General features: G+C 46.4%; 2 protein-coding genes across 8 annotated transcripts in view; one reads left to right on the top strand and one right to left on the bottom strand.

The window, feature by feature from the left end:
- The window catches only part of CYFIP2 (cytoplasmic FMR1 interacting protein 2), a 53,461-nt gene that overhangs the window by 14,018 nt on the left and 20,788 nt on the right, over positions 1 to 18,655 (top strand). For 6 of the 7 annotated variants that reach the window (XM_082771595.1, XM_082771598.1, XM_082771600.1 and 3 more), the window contains 15 exons: positions 275 to 379; positions 3,022 to 3,113; positions 5,869 to 5,986; positions 6,868 to 6,987; positions 7,609 to 7,734; positions 8,536 to 8,702; positions 8,989 to 9,136; positions 9,509 to 9,662; positions 10,217 to 10,373; positions 11,105 to 11,201; positions 11,770 to 11,846; positions 12,788 to 12,896; positions 13,284 to 13,403; positions 14,083 to 14,282; positions 14,765 to 14,852. In XM_082771595.1, coding sequence (XP_082627721.1) covers positions 275 to 379; positions 3,022 to 3,113; positions 5,869 to 5,986; positions 6,868 to 6,987; positions 7,609 to 7,734; positions 8,536 to 8,702; positions 8,989 to 9,136; positions 9,509 to 9,662; positions 10,217 to 10,373; positions 11,105 to 11,201; positions 11,770 to 11,846; positions 12,788 to 12,896; positions 13,284 to 13,403; positions 14,083 to 14,282; positions 14,765 to 14,852 — 1,878 coding nt within the window. The remainder of the gene's footprint in view (positions 1 to 274; positions 380 to 3,021; positions 3,114 to 5,868; positions 5,987 to 6,867; positions 6,988 to 7,608; positions 7,735 to 8,535; positions 8,703 to 8,988; positions 9,137 to 9,508; positions 9,663 to 10,216; positions 10,374 to 11,104; positions 11,202 to 11,769; positions 11,847 to 12,787; positions 12,897 to 13,283; positions 13,404 to 14,082; positions 14,283 to 14,764; positions 14,853 to 18,655) is intronic. The other variant, XM_082771601.1, reaches the window with a different exon arrangement.
- Positions 15,329 to 16,412, bottom strand: FNDC9 (fibronectin type III domain containing 9). The gene has a single exon (XM_082771579.1). It carries the CDS (start codon positions 16,386 to 16,388, stop codon positions 15,678 to 15,680), a length of 711 nt encoding a protein of 236 aa, XP_082627705.1. The 5' UTR covers positions 16,389 to 16,412; the 3' UTR covers positions 15,329 to 15,677.

Raw genomic sequence — 18,655 nt, 5'->3', positions numbered from 1 at the left:
AATATTTGCCTTTTTAGTACGGGTGAAGAAGACTTTTTGGTTGTTATGTGTGAGAGAGGAGGAACAACTGAGAGTTACACATTTTTGCAGAAGCTTTCCATCATGTGTCCCCTGTCTGCCACACGTCCTTGCAGATATGTGCACACTTTATACAGTTTTCTCATGAGTGTCAGTTGCCACTGAAATGGGCTTCCTCATGCTAAGCAGATAAGAACTGTCTGACTTGTACAGCTGACTTCACGTTATTGAAACCTCGCCTTTCTGTCTTCTCCAGGTGATGGGGTTTGGCCTGTATCTCATGGATGGGAATGTCAGCAACATTTACAAACTGGACGCCAAGAAGAGAATCAACCTTAGCAAAATAGACAAATTCTTCAAGGTCAGTGACCTGTCTGGGTGAGGCTGGAATTAACTACAGACCAATGAATTATGGACTGGTATCATTGCACGCGCTGCCAACAAAAAAACAAACCACAGGAATCACTTACAGTTCCAAAAAAAAACCACCCAAAGGGTCAAGAAATTACCTAGACTGAAGGATGAGAAATGGGATTGCTGTGAACATGCATAGGTGGGTGTAGCGTGGGAGAGATGAGCAATGACAGCCCTCCTGCTGAGGGGTGAAGGACGGGGATGGCGCGTGGGAAGCCCGTGTTTGTGGATGAGGGAAGGGTGTGCCAGACTGACGCACACTTCTAGCTCTGGGCACATTTTTGAGGCTGGCTTGCAGTCTTCTGAAAAGTACCGTGATTTCAGGCCACCAGCAAACCTGGATAGGTTTGCTGAGGTCTGTGTGGGTGATGGCTGCGTGCTCCTTTCCCTCAGTTCACTGCTGAGCTGATGTGCTGAGGGACAGGGGACAGAACTGGCCAGCCAACATGTCATTGGCAGTCTTACTTGGTGTGTAAGCTGTGCTCCCTGTAGGGCAGAAAAAGCTGCTTGAGGAGATTGTGTTGGCTGCAATTTGCAGGTGCTCACTGAGTTCCTCAGGGGGCTCATCTGGTGGCTTTGGCGCATCCTTTTGTCTTTTGAGATCATTTTTTTGAGGAAAGGTCTGCAGGAGCTGGGTGCTCCCAGTGACACAGAGGGAAGCAGCTGTGCCCCATTTCCATGCGCAGCTGAGATCAGCCCTGGGCTGGTCCACAGCTGGAGGTCAGGCTGTAGGGAGGATTTGGGATAACCCTGTCTGCTTCCTCCCCAAATGTGGTGTGTGTACAAGCTGTTAGTGGCATATGGAGGGGAGGGATGAGACTCCGATGTCTCTGCTTGATTGCACGGCTCGCGTGAGCTCAGTACAGTGCAAACACCTCCTGCGGCATTGCAGGGTGAAGTCATTCTTCTTGTCTATTGCTTCTGTACACAAGGCTGGGTCTAGGAGGCTTTTTGGGTTTGGAGAAGATTAGTTCATGGTGGGATACGGCAAGGGACAAACATGTTGGTGAGCCTGGATGGCTGATTTCAGGAAAGGCTGATGTACCTGCTGCTGCATCCTCAGCCCGAGTGAGTGGGGGACTAATTTATCCATCTTTGCACCATCTCCTGGAGACAGCTCTGGGAGCAGGGCTCTGACACCCGCGTAGGGAGCTACAGCTCGACACCGTAACCTCACAGATGGGCAGATAATGAGATGGCAGAATGTTTCCCAGTCACTGGGGAGATTGCTGAGGACTGCAGCTCTGCAAAGGAGATTTATCAAGCCATTGCTCAAAGTCTTCCGAGTTTTTCCTGGTTCAGCTTTGCTAGTTTTACTGAATCTTTGCCTCAGTTTAAATCCAGCCTTCAGCATTGCATGTAGAGTTTGGTCATCTCGGTGTGTTCAGACAGATCTGTTGTTCATTGCAAAGTGGTGTGGACCATCAGAGAATCGGACTGGTAAAATATCTTCCACTGCATGGAATAACTTTCTCCTTTCCAGCTTTTTTTTCCACTTGCACTCTCCAACATCTGCTGTGGTTTCACCTAATCAGTTAAGTACCACTCCAGACTATCAGATCTCAATAAGAAAAGGCCAACTACTCCTTTTACTACATCTGCTTACTGCCTTCTGATTAAATTTCTAGTGGATTGACCAGGAATTTGAGTGCTGAAAATGAACTACCCCTTCATTTAAACCGTTTATGAAAGTGCCACTGGGAATCTCTGATGACAGCATTGCACATCCTCCACACAAACCAGCCTGAGAAGTGTGATATTAGGACAGTGAATTTGCCACCATCTTCCCTGTATTTTGGGGCTAGGCTTTTGTAGCTGGGTGACATTGAAGCTTCTCTTTTTGTTTTTGAAGAATTGTAGGTAGCTCTTGGCTGAATGTAGTTTGCAACTGAAAGCTTAGTCCAGCAGGGACCTGTCTGAGCTTGAGGCACATTCACTGCACTTAGAATTTGTTTCCCTTCAAAATTCTCCTGAGATGTAAAGGGAGAACAAAGTCGTGTTATATAGCAGACAGACACTGACTGTGTTTTTGTTTTCATGGAGAAATTGTAAGACACATCACTAACAGCCACAGTGCCAAAGTAAAACCTGAGTCCCAAGAGAAAGATGCCACATCTCCGGCAGTCCAGGCAGCAGAGCAGCCAGCAGCTCCCCTCCCCAGCATGCTGCCAAAATACCAATGTGCTAGTTTTTATCCCTCAGTTCTGTTGAGGATTATGGCGGGAGGCAGTAAGTGCTGTTTAAGAATACAATTCTCTCTTTTTGGTATAAAAAGACCTTTTTCTCTCACAGCTGATGGTGGTTACAATACTGAACCTTTCTGGTACTAACCAAGCCAGTATCAGCAAACCCTTGTATCTAGAGCACTTGCAGGGAGTGATCTTACTTGCACAAAAAAAAAACAACACCTTGTGATAGTTTTCGGTTGCTTCCTAGGTGTGAAAAGGCCCTGCATCCAGGTTTGCACCTTGCTTTGAACAGCCTGACACCTCCTGTAGCTTCAGAGATGCAGGATGCCACTTCGTAGTCCCTTGTGTCACCCTAGGGACTCTCCGCCGCGTTTCAACCATCTTTTGTTTTCTTTTCCAGCAGCTGCAGGTGGTTCCTTTATTCGGCGATATGCAGATAGAACTGGCCAGATACATTAAGACCAGTGCTCACTATGAGGAGAACAAATCCAAGTGAGTGCCTGCCATAATGTCTCTTGGCTTTGTGTGTGTCCCGAAAGCCATGGGAGCTGCCACTCTCCCTCCTCGGCGTGCGTGAGGTCTGTGCACGGGTACCTGTGTGTGTCCCCAGGGGGTGCACACCCCAGCGTGCCTGCCTCTGCGGCCACCTGTGTGTGCACGTGTGTACCTGTGTGTCCCTGCATGGGAGGACGTCCTCGCTGGCTCCGTGGAACCGTTCCCATGCCCGCAGGCAGGCAAGCGGGCATGGTGCGCGGTCTGGGGCGGCCGCTGAGTGCTTGGGACGTGTGAGTGTGAGCAGCGTGTTCCTGCTCTGGAGAGATTTTAATCCACAGTTTTCACCCCGAGGACAAAATCCTCCAGAGCATGAACACAGCACCAGATCGGTAGGCAGGGCGTCTCTTCTAGCTCAGGCACTTTCCCGTGTAGAAGGGGAGCGGGGATGAGAATTGAACAGGGTGGGTCAGGTGCACTGGAAAGGAATAAATATTGTGGGAAAAAGACAGAAATGGAGTCTTTCCAGGCGTACTCAGTTGTCGTGGCATGGGGTATGTAGTGTGGCTTCACAGTATGGGTTCAAAGCTCGTTTGTTGCTCCCATCAAGAGAGTTTGCAGGTGTCACTTCAGATCACACCACTCATGTGCGAAGGCCCAGTTGTCTCTGTAGCTTTTCATGGTGCTCAGTTAGTGTTAGAAGCATCACTGGTAGGTTTGGACATCCTCAGAATAGCGTTTGCATCCACATATAAGCAAAGCCCATCCAAGCTCTGTTGGCTGTAATCACTGATTGCAGCCTGGCTTTCACCAGCGAGCGACCATTCGCCTGTGGGACCAGGCTGCGTGGAAGTCAGATCTCTCCATCACCTGCGAGAAGCAGTCTAGCTGAACAGCCAGCAGGACAGGAACTAACCAACAGCCTCATCGCTGCGCCTGTTTGCTTTTCCCTTCCCCACGGCGGGTCCTGCTTTCTGCCGCTGCGTGGCTCGCCCGGGAGCGCCCTCCCCTGCCCTCCTGAAGGCTGGTTGAAAAGTGCCAATTGATTTTTTTCACAAGAAATTTGAAAATGGCTTCACAGAATTTCCCAAGCAAAAGGTTTTTGATTACAATTGAAAATTAAAAAAATAAAATTCTACAAAATGTAAATTTAAAAAAAAAATTGAAAAAAAAAAATTGGAAGGGAAGATTGTCTAAGAATTGACACCTTTATATCCCAAACTGTTCAGAAAGCACATTTCAACGAAACGTGTCAGCTGCATTCATTTTCTCATCTCAAAACCAAGGTAGCTCGCAGGCTGTTTACCTGTGCACAATTTAATGTCTGTCTCAAAATCTGTCTCCCAGGTCTTTGTGCTGCACCTTACTAACCGATGTTTCTTCCTCACTCACTTGTTTTCCCAGCAAATTGCATGGGGCTTCCAACACTAACTCTGCCAAGGTGGTTCCATATATTCCCCATTTCTTACTAACACTGTTTTTGTCACTTTCTTTCCCTCCTTGTCTCCATGAAAATGGAATTAATTGGTGTTTTTCCTGCATGGCGTTTTGTTTCTGCACTGTGGACTAGATTGTATGTGGCAGGGAGGGCTGGGGCAGCCCTGGCCACTCCTGCCAGCCTGCCGCTTGTCTGGTGGGGAGCACGGGACATTGAAACGGGTAAGAGTCGAGCGATGGGACTCGATGGTGGGAGGCTGGATTTCACAAGGGATGACATGGTCCAGCACTTCCAGGACTTTCCATCTCCACAAGCATTGGCAACAGGAGCTAACAGTGGGAATGCATTTTCATGTGTATGTCCATGTCAGAAGCAGGTTTCTCACCTCCCTTTTGTACAGCCAGTCTAGATTGGAGAAGAAGACTATCTATCTTAGGACAGTCAGTCATTCAGGGGAAAAAAAAGCAGGATCTGAACATTTAAAAACCATTGTGATGATGGAGACAGATGTGAGAGTCTCGCTGACAGGCATCTGTTTGCACAAAGCATTTTGATGGAGCCGTTCTGGTTCTATGTCAGTGGCTAATAAAGGTCTGGGAAAAGTGAGATGTTAAATTAGAAAAACCTGGTTCGTGCTTATTCTGACCACTGCTTCATATGACTGTGCCACTGGGAGAGCTGCCTTCCCTTTAAGACTCCTTTGCACTGTTACAGAGTACATGTGGTTCAATGCAGATGAAAATCTAGTGCTTTTAATCATCTCCTCCTCAGTTTACTCCTGGGGTTGCCTGCTAAGTTAGTAATGTGAGCAGAACCAAAAAGAGCAGAAAGGCTGTTTCCATGATGGCCCCTTGCAGGGTCTTTCCTTGCAGCAGAAGGGCACATGACCAGCCCTGTAGGACCCAGAAGGATGACCTCTAAGGAGATGATTATCCTTAAGTTTAGTAGAAGGGATGGAAATGGTGATGGGGCTTTGCAGTTTGTCCTTCCCTGAAAGCTTGCCAGACAGCAGCCAGCGAAATAACCACCTCTGCCCGTGGGGGTAGGTGAACCCAACAGAGAGAGCAGCCTTTAGGGGAGATGGAGTAGAGGTGTTCTAACAGAAAGGTGAGGCAAACATCCTTGTCGTGCTGTTGAGACCACCTCTGGAAGACATCACACACCCTGGGGATGAGAGAGAGGACACAGGCTGCCTTGTAGGTGGCATGCCTAGGGCACGTTGAGGTGAAGTGAGCAGTTGAGCGAAAGGCTTTGTCCCTGGGGGTGTCTGAGAGGAGCCCCGTGTCCCGTTCTTGAAGCTGTTGCTTTTTTGCCCAGGTGGACATGCACTCAGAGCAGCATAAGCCCCCAGTACAACATCTGCGAGCAGATGGTGCAGATCCGGGACGACCACATCCGCTTCATCTCGGAGCTCGCTCGCTACAGCAACAGCGAGGTAAGCTCAGGGTGGTCGCTGTGATCCTTAGACAGGCGAGGCTGGGAGGGGACAAATGTGGCAGTAGTGTGGACATACTGTGCCAAGGACATACAATGAGGAGGGAGAAGAATACACATGAAACTATATCAATCCACTCTTCGATCCAGCAATAAAAAAGCAAGTTATGAAAGGTCCCTGCCCGTTCAAAATTGTGTGCACTGGAAGCCTGCTCTGCAAGCTCCTGCTCCTTGGCCGCAGCTCAGTTCAAATAAGAAGGAGAAATATTTTTGCAGCTAATTGTTTATCATCGACCGTGGGTGGCAGAACACCCGTGTCTTGCAGATGGGTCTTTCCTGTTACACTGAGCTATCGGTCAGGGCTTTGAGGAGAGTTCTCCCCAGCAGCTCTGTTGATCGCTGAATGTCAGAGCCCTTTCTGATGGGATTGAGATTGTTTTCTTGTAAATGTGGGTTCCTCATTCATCACTTTTAATTTAATGATTTGTTAGCGTTCTTAGTCTTTTTGTTTTGGCATTTTTATGTGCTTTTTTGAACTTTAAATCAGTAAAGGCCTCTAGAGGAGTTCAGTGGTATTAGACCATCACAAAGCAATGGGAAAATGGAATGAGAGGGTCAGTTATTTGCTCTGAGGTTACAGGTCAGACTCATTTTTCTGTAGGAAATAAATGGACCACCTGGGTAATAAGAGTCCTGCCAAGTTATACCTCTTTTCCCACAGGATTGTATATGCACAGTGCTGTTTTAGCTTGATCATAAGGTCATGGGGAATTCTTTTCAGATGGGATTTGAGAGAGAGAGATCTGCTGCTGCTGTTTGGCTCAGCCAAGGCACCGCAGCGAGCTGCTGACTCTAGCCCTGATGTGATGTGATCTTCTCCAGGTCGTCACTGGTTCAGGGCTGGACAGCCAGAAGTCAGATGAAGAGTACAGGGAGCTCTTCGATCTCGCTTTAAGGGGACTGCAGCTGCTGTCCAAGTGGAGTGCTCATGTCATGGAAGTGGTGAGTGCATCAAAGTGTGTAATTTCCTCCTCTTTCTGGGCTAAGGTGAGCATTTCAACACAGCACACAGTGCTGATTGTGGAAAGGTGAGATTGCTTGCATGCCACCTAACTTCAAGCCTTTGACAAACATGCTAAAATCAGACAGCTAATCACCCCAAAGTCTCTCTGAACCAAATGGAGAAGAAGAGCTGGCTCATCTCTCCTTAGAGCTGAATTGCCCTTTGCAGGTGCAGGGCGCCCCCAGTAGCATTAGAGGAGGCTGGTGACTTCTCACCTGAATACCTCTGCTAAGTACCAAAAGAAGGGTGATAAGTCTGGGTCTTTAACACGTAAAATTGTAATTCGAATAATGATGGAAATTCTTAATTTGGAAAGTTTTGACCACACCTTAACACAAGTCCATGAATGTCAGAAGCCCGATATGACTGGCACCTCCCAAATAAACAAAAACAATATTCTGTACAGTGATAACAAACCCAGGAAGAAGCATATATTCAGCTCCCAAAATAGTGTCAAACTGTAGTAAAGTTAGGGAGTGTTTTTCTGACAGAGCCCTCTTTAATCCCTGCAGCCCTTCTTACTCATTGCAATGTTAACAGTGCATGTTTCCATCTTCCAGTACTCTTGGAAGCTGGTTCATCCCACAGATAAGTTTTGCAACAAGGATTGCCCAGGAACAGCAGAAGAGTATGAAAGGGCCACCCGGTACAACTACACCAGTGAAGAGAAGTTTGCCTTTGTGGAGGTAAGTGCCAACTGCTGCCTTGTTTTGTAGTGCCATAGCAGATAGAGTGGCCTGGAGATCACGTTTTGTGCACTTTGCCCCAAATTATCTAGGTCACTTGGAAAAGTCGCAAAGTGCCAGATTTTTTAAAGTGTTTCAAAGTATTTGGACTGCAGTTTTCAAAGGTCATCTCTTAGCAGCACCTCGCAGGTGTCCACCAGCAGTGTGGAAGTCTGCTTCTGAAAATCACTAATTAAATTCTTCCCAGCTTCTAAAAGGGAAATTGCAGTCCTTCCTTCATCCAGGTATTTTGCTAATCAGTCAACAACTGCTGTTATGGATTAGCATTGAGCAGCTTGAGGACGGGGCAGTGAGCAGAGTGGCACCACATTGAATTGTACCTTTTTCTTAAAGTTTTGACTTTGCTTAAAATATAATTAAGAGTTAGTAAGAGCCAGTAAGGATTGTTTTCTCATCCATATTCTGTTCTCATCAGATCTGTCCAAGTCACACAGCTGCACCCACGTGGGGCACGTGCAGTCTCCCAGGACTGGGTGTTATTAAAGATATCAAGAGATTGGGAGTGGAAACAGGGTCTGCCAAGGGATAGGGGCCATTTCAGAGAAAGTGGTACTGGAAATGTTTCACCAGTTCATGGTGATCCTTAAAGCAGAAAACAAAACTAATAAAGCCACATATTTGCTGTACCCAAGTTACTTGAAGAGAATTAATTTAGTACCAACTTATCATAATGGTGGATTTATGGACCTGTCCATACAAAGGAAAACTGGGAAGTACATCTGTTTTTAATTTTTGCTTCAGGTAATTGCCATGATCAAAGGTCTGCAAGTGTTGATGGGCCGGATGGAGAGTGTCTTTAACCAAGCCATCCGCAACACCATCTATGCAGCCCTGCAGGACTTTGCCCAGGTGACCCTGCGAGAGCCGCTCAGGCAGGCAGTCAGGAAGAAGAAGAACGTCCTGATCAGGTTGGTCTTTCTTGAATGTAACACAAAGCTGGTGTATTTATTTGTGTAATACATTTGTACTATATAAGCATGTGCACCTGCAGACAGCTTAATATTATACAACCAGACAACATACCTTGGCCAGCAACTCTTCTCATGGTCAGTTTTGAACATGACTCCCCGCAAAACAACTTTTTGTCTCCCCACCTCATATACTTCCCACCTTGTATATGCACAGCAGTCAGTATTTTCACCTTGCAGTAAAATCAAGTTTAAGCACTAATTTCCCTCCTCCTACCTATTTCAGTGTTCTTCAAGCAATTCGGAAGACAATTTGTGACTGGGAGGGAGGTCGAGAGCCACCAAACGATCCTTGCCTGAGAGGTGAGAAGGATCCTAAAGGTGGATTTGATATTAAAGTCCCACGAAGAGCAGTAGGACCATCAAGTACACAGGTATGTAAATTTCTGTCTCCTGAGTAAGAAATTAATGGTCTTACTGCCATGTAGGAGTCTCCCATCCCATGGGTTGGCAGCTGTTTCCGTGGGATTTTTAGTAACATAACATTATAACTCAGTAACGTCATAACTTACAACATCGATAACTCACATGCTATGTGTTAAATGTTGCTTTGATGCCTTTTGTTCCTAAAGCCTCCTCTTTTTAGGTTTATGATTATTTCTAGTTCAGAATGATGGTGGCCTATAGGGCTGAGAGAGTAGGGTAGAAACCAGTCAGGAGAAGTGTTATTTTTTGCTGCAGAGCACCATGGCAGTGTGTGGTGGTATCTCACAGGATAGTAACTACATGTTAACTTCCTTCCAAAGCTCTACATGGTGCGGACCATGCTGGAGTCCCTCATAGCAGACAAGAGTGGCTCAAAGAAGACTCTGAGGAGCAGCTTGGATGGGCCGATAGTCTTGGCCATTGAGGAGTTCCACAAGCAGTCCTTCTTCTTCACCCACCTTCTCAACATCAGTGGTGAGGCTATGGCACGGGGAGGCTTGAATCCAATTCTTGCACGCTTAGACAAGCAAATGTATGTATCTTTGCTCTGCATTGACCTATGCAGAAGATATTCCTTGATTTTTCCCAAATGTTCTACTTCTGCCTGATATAGGCTTGCTTCTAGGTAGTAATCATTATGTGAATGGGAATGAGTCAGCAATAGCAAAAGAGACATAAACTGTAGTTTAGTTTCTAGGAGTGGGGTTTTCTTTCCATCTTAGCCAAGCTTCTGAGCCACTAGGCACAGAAGAAATCTTCCCAAGTGATTTTGAGCTGTTGAAATTTTCTTCCTGGAGCTCTAGAGCAAAACGAACAATCTCTTCTTCCTCTTCTATTACAAAGTGCTCAGACAGCATGAACAGAGTCTTTGTTTAAAAGCAGAGACATCCCAGAAAGCAGTTTCATGCCCCAAAACAGTCCAGTATGACACCACTGGAACTGCTTCTTGTGCTCTTGCCTCTCTCTCTGCCATCCCTAGAGAGTAACTTTGGTGCCCTCCCACTGGGGGGATCTCCTCTGTGTTTCAGAAGCGCTGCAGCAGTGCTGCGATCTGTCCCAGCTCTGGTTCCGGGAGTTCTTCCTGGAGCTGACCATGGGCCGCCGCATCCAGTTCCCCATCGAAATGTCCATGCCTTGGATCCTCACGGACCATATTCTGGAAACCAAAGAACCCTCCATGATGGAGTAAGAGCTGATGGGTTGTGGTGGGTCTGTGCCTTCACTCAGGCTTGCAATTTTCTTTTGGAGAAGGGTAGGCTGGTGGTGAGCAGTCTCTTTGACAAGGAAGGAAAAAAACAAACTGTATTTCTTGCCTTGCTGTCACATGAGTGTGCACTGTGTGAATAACTCATTAGCAACTGCACACTGGCTGCTTCCTGACACTGGCACTTGCTTATGCATCATAAACCAACACTTGGCAACTGCTGTATTAGGATCAGCACACAGCTTGGTGATAGTCATCTGCACACAGCAGCCAGCCAGCATGTGCAACCAAAGGGATGTGGGCCCTGGCTGAAGCACTTAAGCACTTTTTTTTCTTTATACAAGTGATAAGTGATCAGAGGAATTGCTGTTCTGCAAGTACAGTTATGTTCATAATAATATTCCTCATTTGGAAAGCTTTGTTTACCATTTCATAACCACTGTGAGGGCACTCTGTGGAGTCAGGGCAGAACAACATTTTTTAATGGCAGAGAAGGAGCAAGCGTTGATAGAAAAACTCACAATTAGGACACGTCCAGGTCTGTTCTTGCTGCTTCCAGCAACTCAGACAGAGGGAGTGAGGTGGAGGGATTTGAGGGACTGAAGTGAGAGGAGGTGAAAGGAGTGAGGTCAGAAAAAAGCCAGTTCTTGCACTGAGTCGCTGCTGTTTTTGCTGATATGCTCCAAGGCATGATCTGTTTTCTTGCCCTCAGGTATGTACTGTACCCCTTGGACCTCTACAATGACAGCGCATACTATGCCTTGACCAAGTTCAAAAAGCAGTTCCTGTATGATGAAATTGAAGCTGAAGTAAGTCTTTTTCATCTTTATTGTATGGAAGGAGCTCACTGGGGTCACATTGCCCTGTTTGACAGCCCAGCCCAGCAGTGCAGTGCATTAGTTGTAGGCATCTCCTGAAAAATATAGCCCATGAGAATGAGAAATTTTCAGAAGATCAGAATATTCTGATAGCTGACATGCTCTGCTGATTAAAGGCTTCAGCTCAGCAGTGCCCACAGGGACCAGTGGAAGCCAAATGCTATTAAACACTGGGAGCCTGGAAGAGTCTGTCTGATGGGCAGAAGGTTATGAGGCATCAGAGGAAAATGAGAACCCAGAGATCCCTGCAAGAGAAGGATGACTGTGGATGGGGGACTGGGCCCTCCAGGAACATTTAGAAACTATAGGCCGGAAACATAACTGCAAATTTCTGCTTATGTTTAGCATGTGAGATCTGCAGTGTGGTTTTTAGATAACCTGACATACATGTGTGTATTAAATTAGAGCTCTGTATTGCATTGTATCGATCTTGCATGAGTAGGAAGGAGCTATTCTGTGTTAGTGACACCCTCATGATGTCTTGTTTTTTCTCCTCCAGGTGAATTTGTGCTTTGATCAATTTGTGTACAAGCTGGCAGATCAGATCTTTGCCTATTATAAAGCAATGGCTGGCAGGTAGGAGAACCTGACTGCTTCTGCTGAGTGATGATTGTGCTGCATCCAAGTCGCTGTTAACCAAAAGGTTCCCCTCAGGGACTAGCCGCTGTGGGTAGACATAACAAAACAGATCATCCATTCCTCACACAGCGTGCTATCCGTGTCACACCAGTGTAGATGGGAAAAATGAATTAATGATGGCAAGGCAGACATGGTTAAAAGTGAAATAAAAATAATTCATATCCTATGTATCTATTTGAGTGTGATTTGTGAGAGCAGCAGCAAAGTAAACCAAGCCTATTGAAGACATGTCCTTGCTTGACACTTGTACCAGACAGACGAGTGGAAACCTCCCATCTCTAAGAAACAGGGACATGCACTTGTCCTCACCCTAACAGAGCAGCAGAACTTGTAATGACTAGAAGAATCCTCACTGTCTTAGATCACACTTCAGACAGCTGCCTGCCTCCAGCTGGGTAGACAGGCCCTTGGTGACTTTTCCTCCTAACCACTGAAAGAACGTGGATGAACTCTAATGAGAGTCTTCCTCTCATGTCCCCAAAGGTGAACCAGGTCTTCAGTCTAACTCTGCCAAGAGTTTTGTCTCTAATCACATCAGGCCTTAGAGAAGGAGAGCAATCACCACCACCAGCAAACTGTTCCTACAGCAGACCGTCAAGGAGAGAGCATACCTGTGGGATCGCCCCACTTCCTGGCACTAGTGATATCTTTCAGCACAATCTTTTATCTTTTTGGATGATTTAGCTGTAAGAGCCAAGAATGATAGCAGCATGGCAGTCCCTAGATAACAACTTCTGCTCTGTGATTTAGTAGTGTGTGGAAATTTTCTTGGCATTCAGAGCAAGTTGAGAGGAAGAATGAAAACAACTCTGGAAAAGATCCACAGAGTAGCTGATTGTGCATGTTTCCTTTTTCCTGACATTGTTTTCCTTTTTCAGTGTTTTATTGGACAAACGTTTCCGGGCTGAGTGTAAGAATTACGGGGTGATCATTCCGTACCCACCATCCAACCGCTACGAGACACTGCTCAAGCAGAGGCACGTCCAGGTACACTGCAGGCAGTAGACTCTGGTATTCTCAGCTCTTCGTCTCTTATCCTTTTGTTGGCAGCTGGCATCCTACTGCTGGGCTCAGTCAAGACCAGTGCTCTAATGTGAATGGTTGAACCTGCTTCTGACACACCACGCTCAGGACATGGGGCCGGAGGGGGCAATTAATTAATTATGTTATTTTATTTACATTAAGCTTCACATTTCCATCCTTACTTTCCTAAGTAATAGTAAACCCAACAGAGGCATTTGTATTACCATTTTCACATTTAAGCAGCACTGGATATTTGGCTTTAACTTCCGTCTATTAAAAAACAATCGAAATACTAAAACAGCTTGTCCCCATCTGTATATAACAAACAAATATTTTCTCTTCTTTTCCCAGTTGCTGGGTAGGTCAATTGACCTGAACAGGCTCATAACCCAGCGTATCTCAGCAGCGATGTACAAATCATTAGACCAGGCCATTAGCCGCTTCGAGAGTGAGGACCTGACATCCATAGTGGTAAGAACTGTTCCCGACTAAAACAATAAATATTGAGAATAATACACTGCTGTGAATACAGAGTCAGCTGTCTTCTGCCAGAAGTCCCACCTACAGTAGGTTTCAGCCAGACATGCATTCTCCGTTATGATGCTGAGTCTCTACTGTTTCTACTTATGAAGCCTTAATTGCATTATTATTGGGCCATATCTGTGTAAATCGTAAGGTAACAGTCAGCAGTTAAATTTTGCAGACATTATAGAATAGAGTCCTGTGATCTGGGAGTGGGAAATCTTAACTGTAATTCCCTCTGTTGGCTGCAGGTAGCTGAGATCGCTTACGTGCGTACAGGATTTGCTGCCTTTGATACTTTACAGGAGCATCACAGTCAAGTAGTGTAAAATTACCAGTTTCCACCTCCGAAGGATTCTGTTGTGAAAGCCAGCCAGCACTCAGTGGGGAACAAATTATTTTTTCTGTCTGCAAGTTTAGGAGATACTGGAGCAGGACCCCCTTGAGTAGAAGTGCAATTGGCCTCAGCCACTGAGTTAAACTGATGCCTTTAGCATTTGCTACATCCTCACCTGGGAAGTTGTGTGTGGGGTGTGGATATAGAGTCATCCCCTTGGCAATTAAATCAGCTGTTTCTGTTGTCATCTTGGTAACACTTTTGCATCTGCCACTGCTTTATGTGCTGCAGGAGCTGGAGTGGCTGTTGGAAATAAATCGCCTGACTCACAGGTTGCTGTGCAAGCACATGACTTTGGACAGCTTTGATGCCATGTTCCGGGAGGCCAACCACAACGTCTCCGCACCCTATGGGCGCATCACCCTCCATGTCTTCTGGGAGCTCAACTTTGACTTTCTACCCAACTACTGCTACAACGGATCCACCAACAGGTGAGGAGGAAAAGCAGGGCAGGGGGCATCCAAAGACCCTGTGTTTCTTTCCAACACATCACACCTGCCACATAAAATTCACATGCATTGCAGTGAGGTTTTTATACCAAATGAAATGCAGCAGCAATGGAAAAAGTTAAAGCCCACCAGCTCCTGCTGGCCTTGAAAGCTCAGGTAACAAATTCGAGCACCAAAGTTGGACAGAGACTGCAAGCAACTGAGGTAGTTTGGTTTAGAGGGCTGTGACTCCACAGCAGAACTGTGGCAGCTTCTCAAAAAAAAAAAAAAAAAAAAAAAAAAAAAAAAGACAACAAAACCACCTTTGTAGTATGTTAAACCAATGTATTTTACATCAGTGATAGATTGGAGCTCATTCGTGTAGCTCAGGTACTGCAGTTCATCCCGGACCGCTCAGTGTCTGCACTGACCGTGGTTAACCAGGCACTGACCGCTTTCCTCCCCGTCTCCTGTGCCCACCACAGGTTTGTGAGGACAGCAATCCCCTTCACGCAGGAACCCCAGCGGGACAAACCGGCCAACGTTCAACCCTATTACCTCTATGGATCCAAGGTCAGTAAATGAGCCACAGCAGCCAGCAGGGGTGGATGTTGGAGTCCTTTATTTAGGAAGAAAGCAATGCAAGAACTAGTTCATTAACAGTGTGGTGGATGCAAATGTACCGGGTCACATTGCTGTGTGAAACCAAGAAGCCATGCAAGAAGCAGCTTCACTGTGCTTTTTGCTATTGCTTTCTCATATTTTTCTCTGTAACATGCCTGTGTTAGGGGGCACTGACACTGCTCTGTGCTCATTGGCACCAAGACCAAGTCACATCCATCTAAATGCAGAGAGAGGAGAGTGAGTTGGAGCTCCAGAGCAGTGCTGCTCCCCGAGGAAGGTGTTACTTCAAGAATCCTGTTAGTAGTTCAAAAAGGGAATTACTAAAATACTTCTGTGCAAATGTAGACAACTTATTACTGACAAAAAGCTCTTTTGTCAGGCCATGATTACTGTTTATACAAGCATTACGAGGGCTTGGGGGGTGATGCTAATGGAGAATCACTCAAGCATGAAACTACTGGAGTGGAGTTTATTTCTTGTGTACACTGGTTGATGATTTTGAAGTGAATCTACAGTACCGATGCAGATTAGATAATGACACTACAGTCAGCATAGCCTGGCTGTTCCCAGAAAGCTGACTTGGTTTCCTTTTAAAAACCGCTCAGTAAATGAGAATATTTTTGTCACTTGACAAAAGCCTTTCTCCCTGCGGCTAATATTTCCACCTCATGTTCTGCCCTGGGACAAACAGTTCCCAACACAGATGCTTGTGTTGGCAAGAGCTTGGGAAAAACAGCATGAACCAAACTTCTAAGCAGGGCCTCCCTTTTGCTCTTACTGAAGGCCGTGCTGTGGCAAGATGGCCCTCCTGTCATCACTGTTCTTATAGGGGAAGAAGCAGCGGGGGGAACTATATGGGCTCTCCCTCATGAAACTGGAGCTCCTCATTAGCACGGTGGTCATGGGCACTTCCAGAAGCTCCTCTTTCAGCCCATCACTCGAGGGACCATCCAGCGAGCTGCTGCCTTCTCCCACTTCTTCTGAGCTGCCATCAGGCTCCTTCAGCCTGGACGCCCCGCGGCACCGTGCCGACCAGAACTGCAGGCAGCCGTAGGCCAGGAGAGCTATGAAGCAGAGCAGCAGCAGGCTGCTCACCATCCACATGGAGGTGGTGGGCTCGTGCTTCGAGCCCCCGAAAAGCAGGGGGGGTTGGTCCAGCGTGTGGAACGTGGTGCAGTGGTTGCTGGAGGGGTAGGAGTTCTTGCACGTGATGCAGAGGACGTAGATGGTAGAGGGCGTGAGTCGGTGGAGGACGAGGGAGCTGAGGGAGTGGGGAACTCGCTCCTCACGGTGGAAGTTTTGGCGTAAGTAGCCGGCGAAGACGCTGTTCCAGTTGGGGCGGTACATGACGTGGTAGTAATTCTCCGGACAAGGGTTGTTTGTGGCCCAGGAGACTGTGGCACTGGTATAAGTGATGTTGTGCACTTCGATGTTCATTGTGCCCCTGAAACCAGAAGCAGGGAGAGGCTGAGTTCCCCAATGCATGTACGGGCTCAAAGGCCACTGACATCAGTGCAGTCTTTCCACCAGCTTTATTAGCCTTTGTATTGGACTCTTATAGGCTTCAGGAGAATTCCCTTTGTTTTTTGTAAATGACTAGAATGTACAGCCTGTCAGATAAGTCATGAATGTCTCTGCACTATTTTTTGTTTGTTTTGCAAATATTAGTCACTAAAAAAAATGCATTTCGAGAACTGTTAAGCACTCTCTAACAGAAAGGTTCCTCTCAACTGTCTTTAGACTTTTCAGCAAACTTTTAGAAATTGAGTAACTCAGGTGACTGCTTTGAAACCTCCCATTTTTGCTGTAGGCTCCTACACTCACAGGGAGGTTGTGGAAATTAAACATAACCTGTTAAGGCACCTGCCACAATCAATATTTTCATTTCTAATCCTGCTGCTTCCATGACTTCCATGCTCATGGCTGTTACTGTCTTTTCTCTCAGTCACCACCTCTCTTCCTTGAATGTAGAAACTGTTATATGCCCCTTTGCAGCTGCAAAGAGAAAGCGACTGTAGGAATTGAGCTGCCCAGAAGGTAGGAGGGAGCTTTCTCTACTGACAGGAGGAGTGTTCCTGACAGGCTTAGATTAGATGCTAGATTTTAGGTGGCTAAAATTACCAAATTTGAATTCTGCTGGTGCCCAGACTACTCTATCATCCTGCTGCTTCTTGGAAAAATAAATAAATAGATAGATAGATAGATAGATAGATAGATAGATAGATAGATAGATAAATAAAACACCACCTGGGACATAGGGCATACTTTATGCTCTAGTTAGATTTTGTACAAATCTCTTTGCGACTCGTTGTCTATATAAAAAGCTTTTTTGCTTCCGTTCCCATGGAATAGAAAGGATACTGCAAGTGTGATTAACATAAACTGATTACTAGGCTAGCTCCAGTTTGCCTTGTGGAGTTTCCAATAGAAATCTTGATTTTACACCTAAATGTCACATGGAAAAGCTGCATAATGATTAAATAACTGTTTTAGGCTGTTGCTGCACTTTGCATACCTAACTTGTTGCTTAATAAAGTCTTTCTGTTCCTACAGCATCTCACACTGTGTAATATCAGGATCTGAAGTGTGAGATCTGAAGTCTGGTGAAATGTAATATCAGTGTCTTCAAGGAAGCCCAAATGTACAAATAACAATTAAATAGTTCTCCCCTGGATAAAAGACTTCAACCACTAACAAATTGCTGTTTAACAGCAGCCACAGACTGGTACATTGCTCCTTCAGGTCACCAAAGTGCCCTCTGAGCCTCGTCACAGGTCTGTCTCTCTCAGCCAGCCGAGCACCCCAAGCAGGAGCTGCATGCAGTAGAGTTGATTTCTTTTTTCTTTCTTTTTTTCCTCCTCCCCTTAATAAAACTAACTTTCTCTTAATTCACTCTAGAAGCAGATTCATCTTAACGACTGTTTTAAGCATTCTTAGGAGCAGAGCAGGAAAGCATAGCACCCGTCCCTAGGCACTCCCGGTGCCGCAGGCAGCAGCTTACCTCCCCTGCGGGTCCGCAGCAGCCCCTCGGTGCTGGTGAGCAGTGTGGCACCTTCCCTTCTTCCCCTCTTCCCACCGCCAGGTCCCTCCTGCCTCTAAATCCCTTCCCCGCGCACTGCCTCGTGTTATACCCATCTCGGGCTCCGTCATCTCTCACCATAGCAACCAATAGGAAAGGATGGGCAGGCGTCTTCCAATGATTTGGGAACGTTATCCCTAAAAGCTTTTGCCTGAGAAAAGTGGGTCTCTGAGGCAGAAAAACAAGACAGGCAGTTTTGTTTTCTGTTTGGTTTTGTTTTTCTTTCCTCCCCACCTGCAGCCCCGCAGTGCGAATGCTGCAACCCTACTCCAGAGCCACTGCCCCCCAGCAGGGTCTGGGGTCAGAACCACACTGGCACAGGGCATGACATCCAGCTCCTGGCCTTTTGATAGATTATTATTACCTACTGATAGTTTGTCACTGAAGGGCTTTGTCTTTAATGCTTTTCTTGCATATTTAAACTGCTGTTTTAAATCAAAGCTAGTTGAGCAGTAGGTTTTCAACCCTGCTGCTGCAGCAGTACACATTCATTTCTTAATCGTTCTCCAAGCTGTGTGGTAGGAGCAGGAACTGGATTTTCAAAGACCTTGATCCTTGCTAAACTCCTGTGGGATTAAGACAGGCTCTTTGAATGCCCCTGCCTTACAGGAGACTCGGGGATGTCCCATCAGAGAGGTGAGAGGACAGGAGGGAGAGACAGAGTCAGCAGCAG

Source organism: Aythya marila (genome assembly GCF_965140915.1).
Source record: "Aythya marila genome assembly, chromosome: 14".
NCBI classification, from domain to species: domain Eukaryota; kingdom Metazoa; phylum Chordata; class Aves; order Anseriformes; family Anatidae; genus Aythya; species Aythya marila.
Note: the sequence above shows the minus strand (reverse complement) of the source record. Positions and strands in the feature narration are given on the sequence as shown.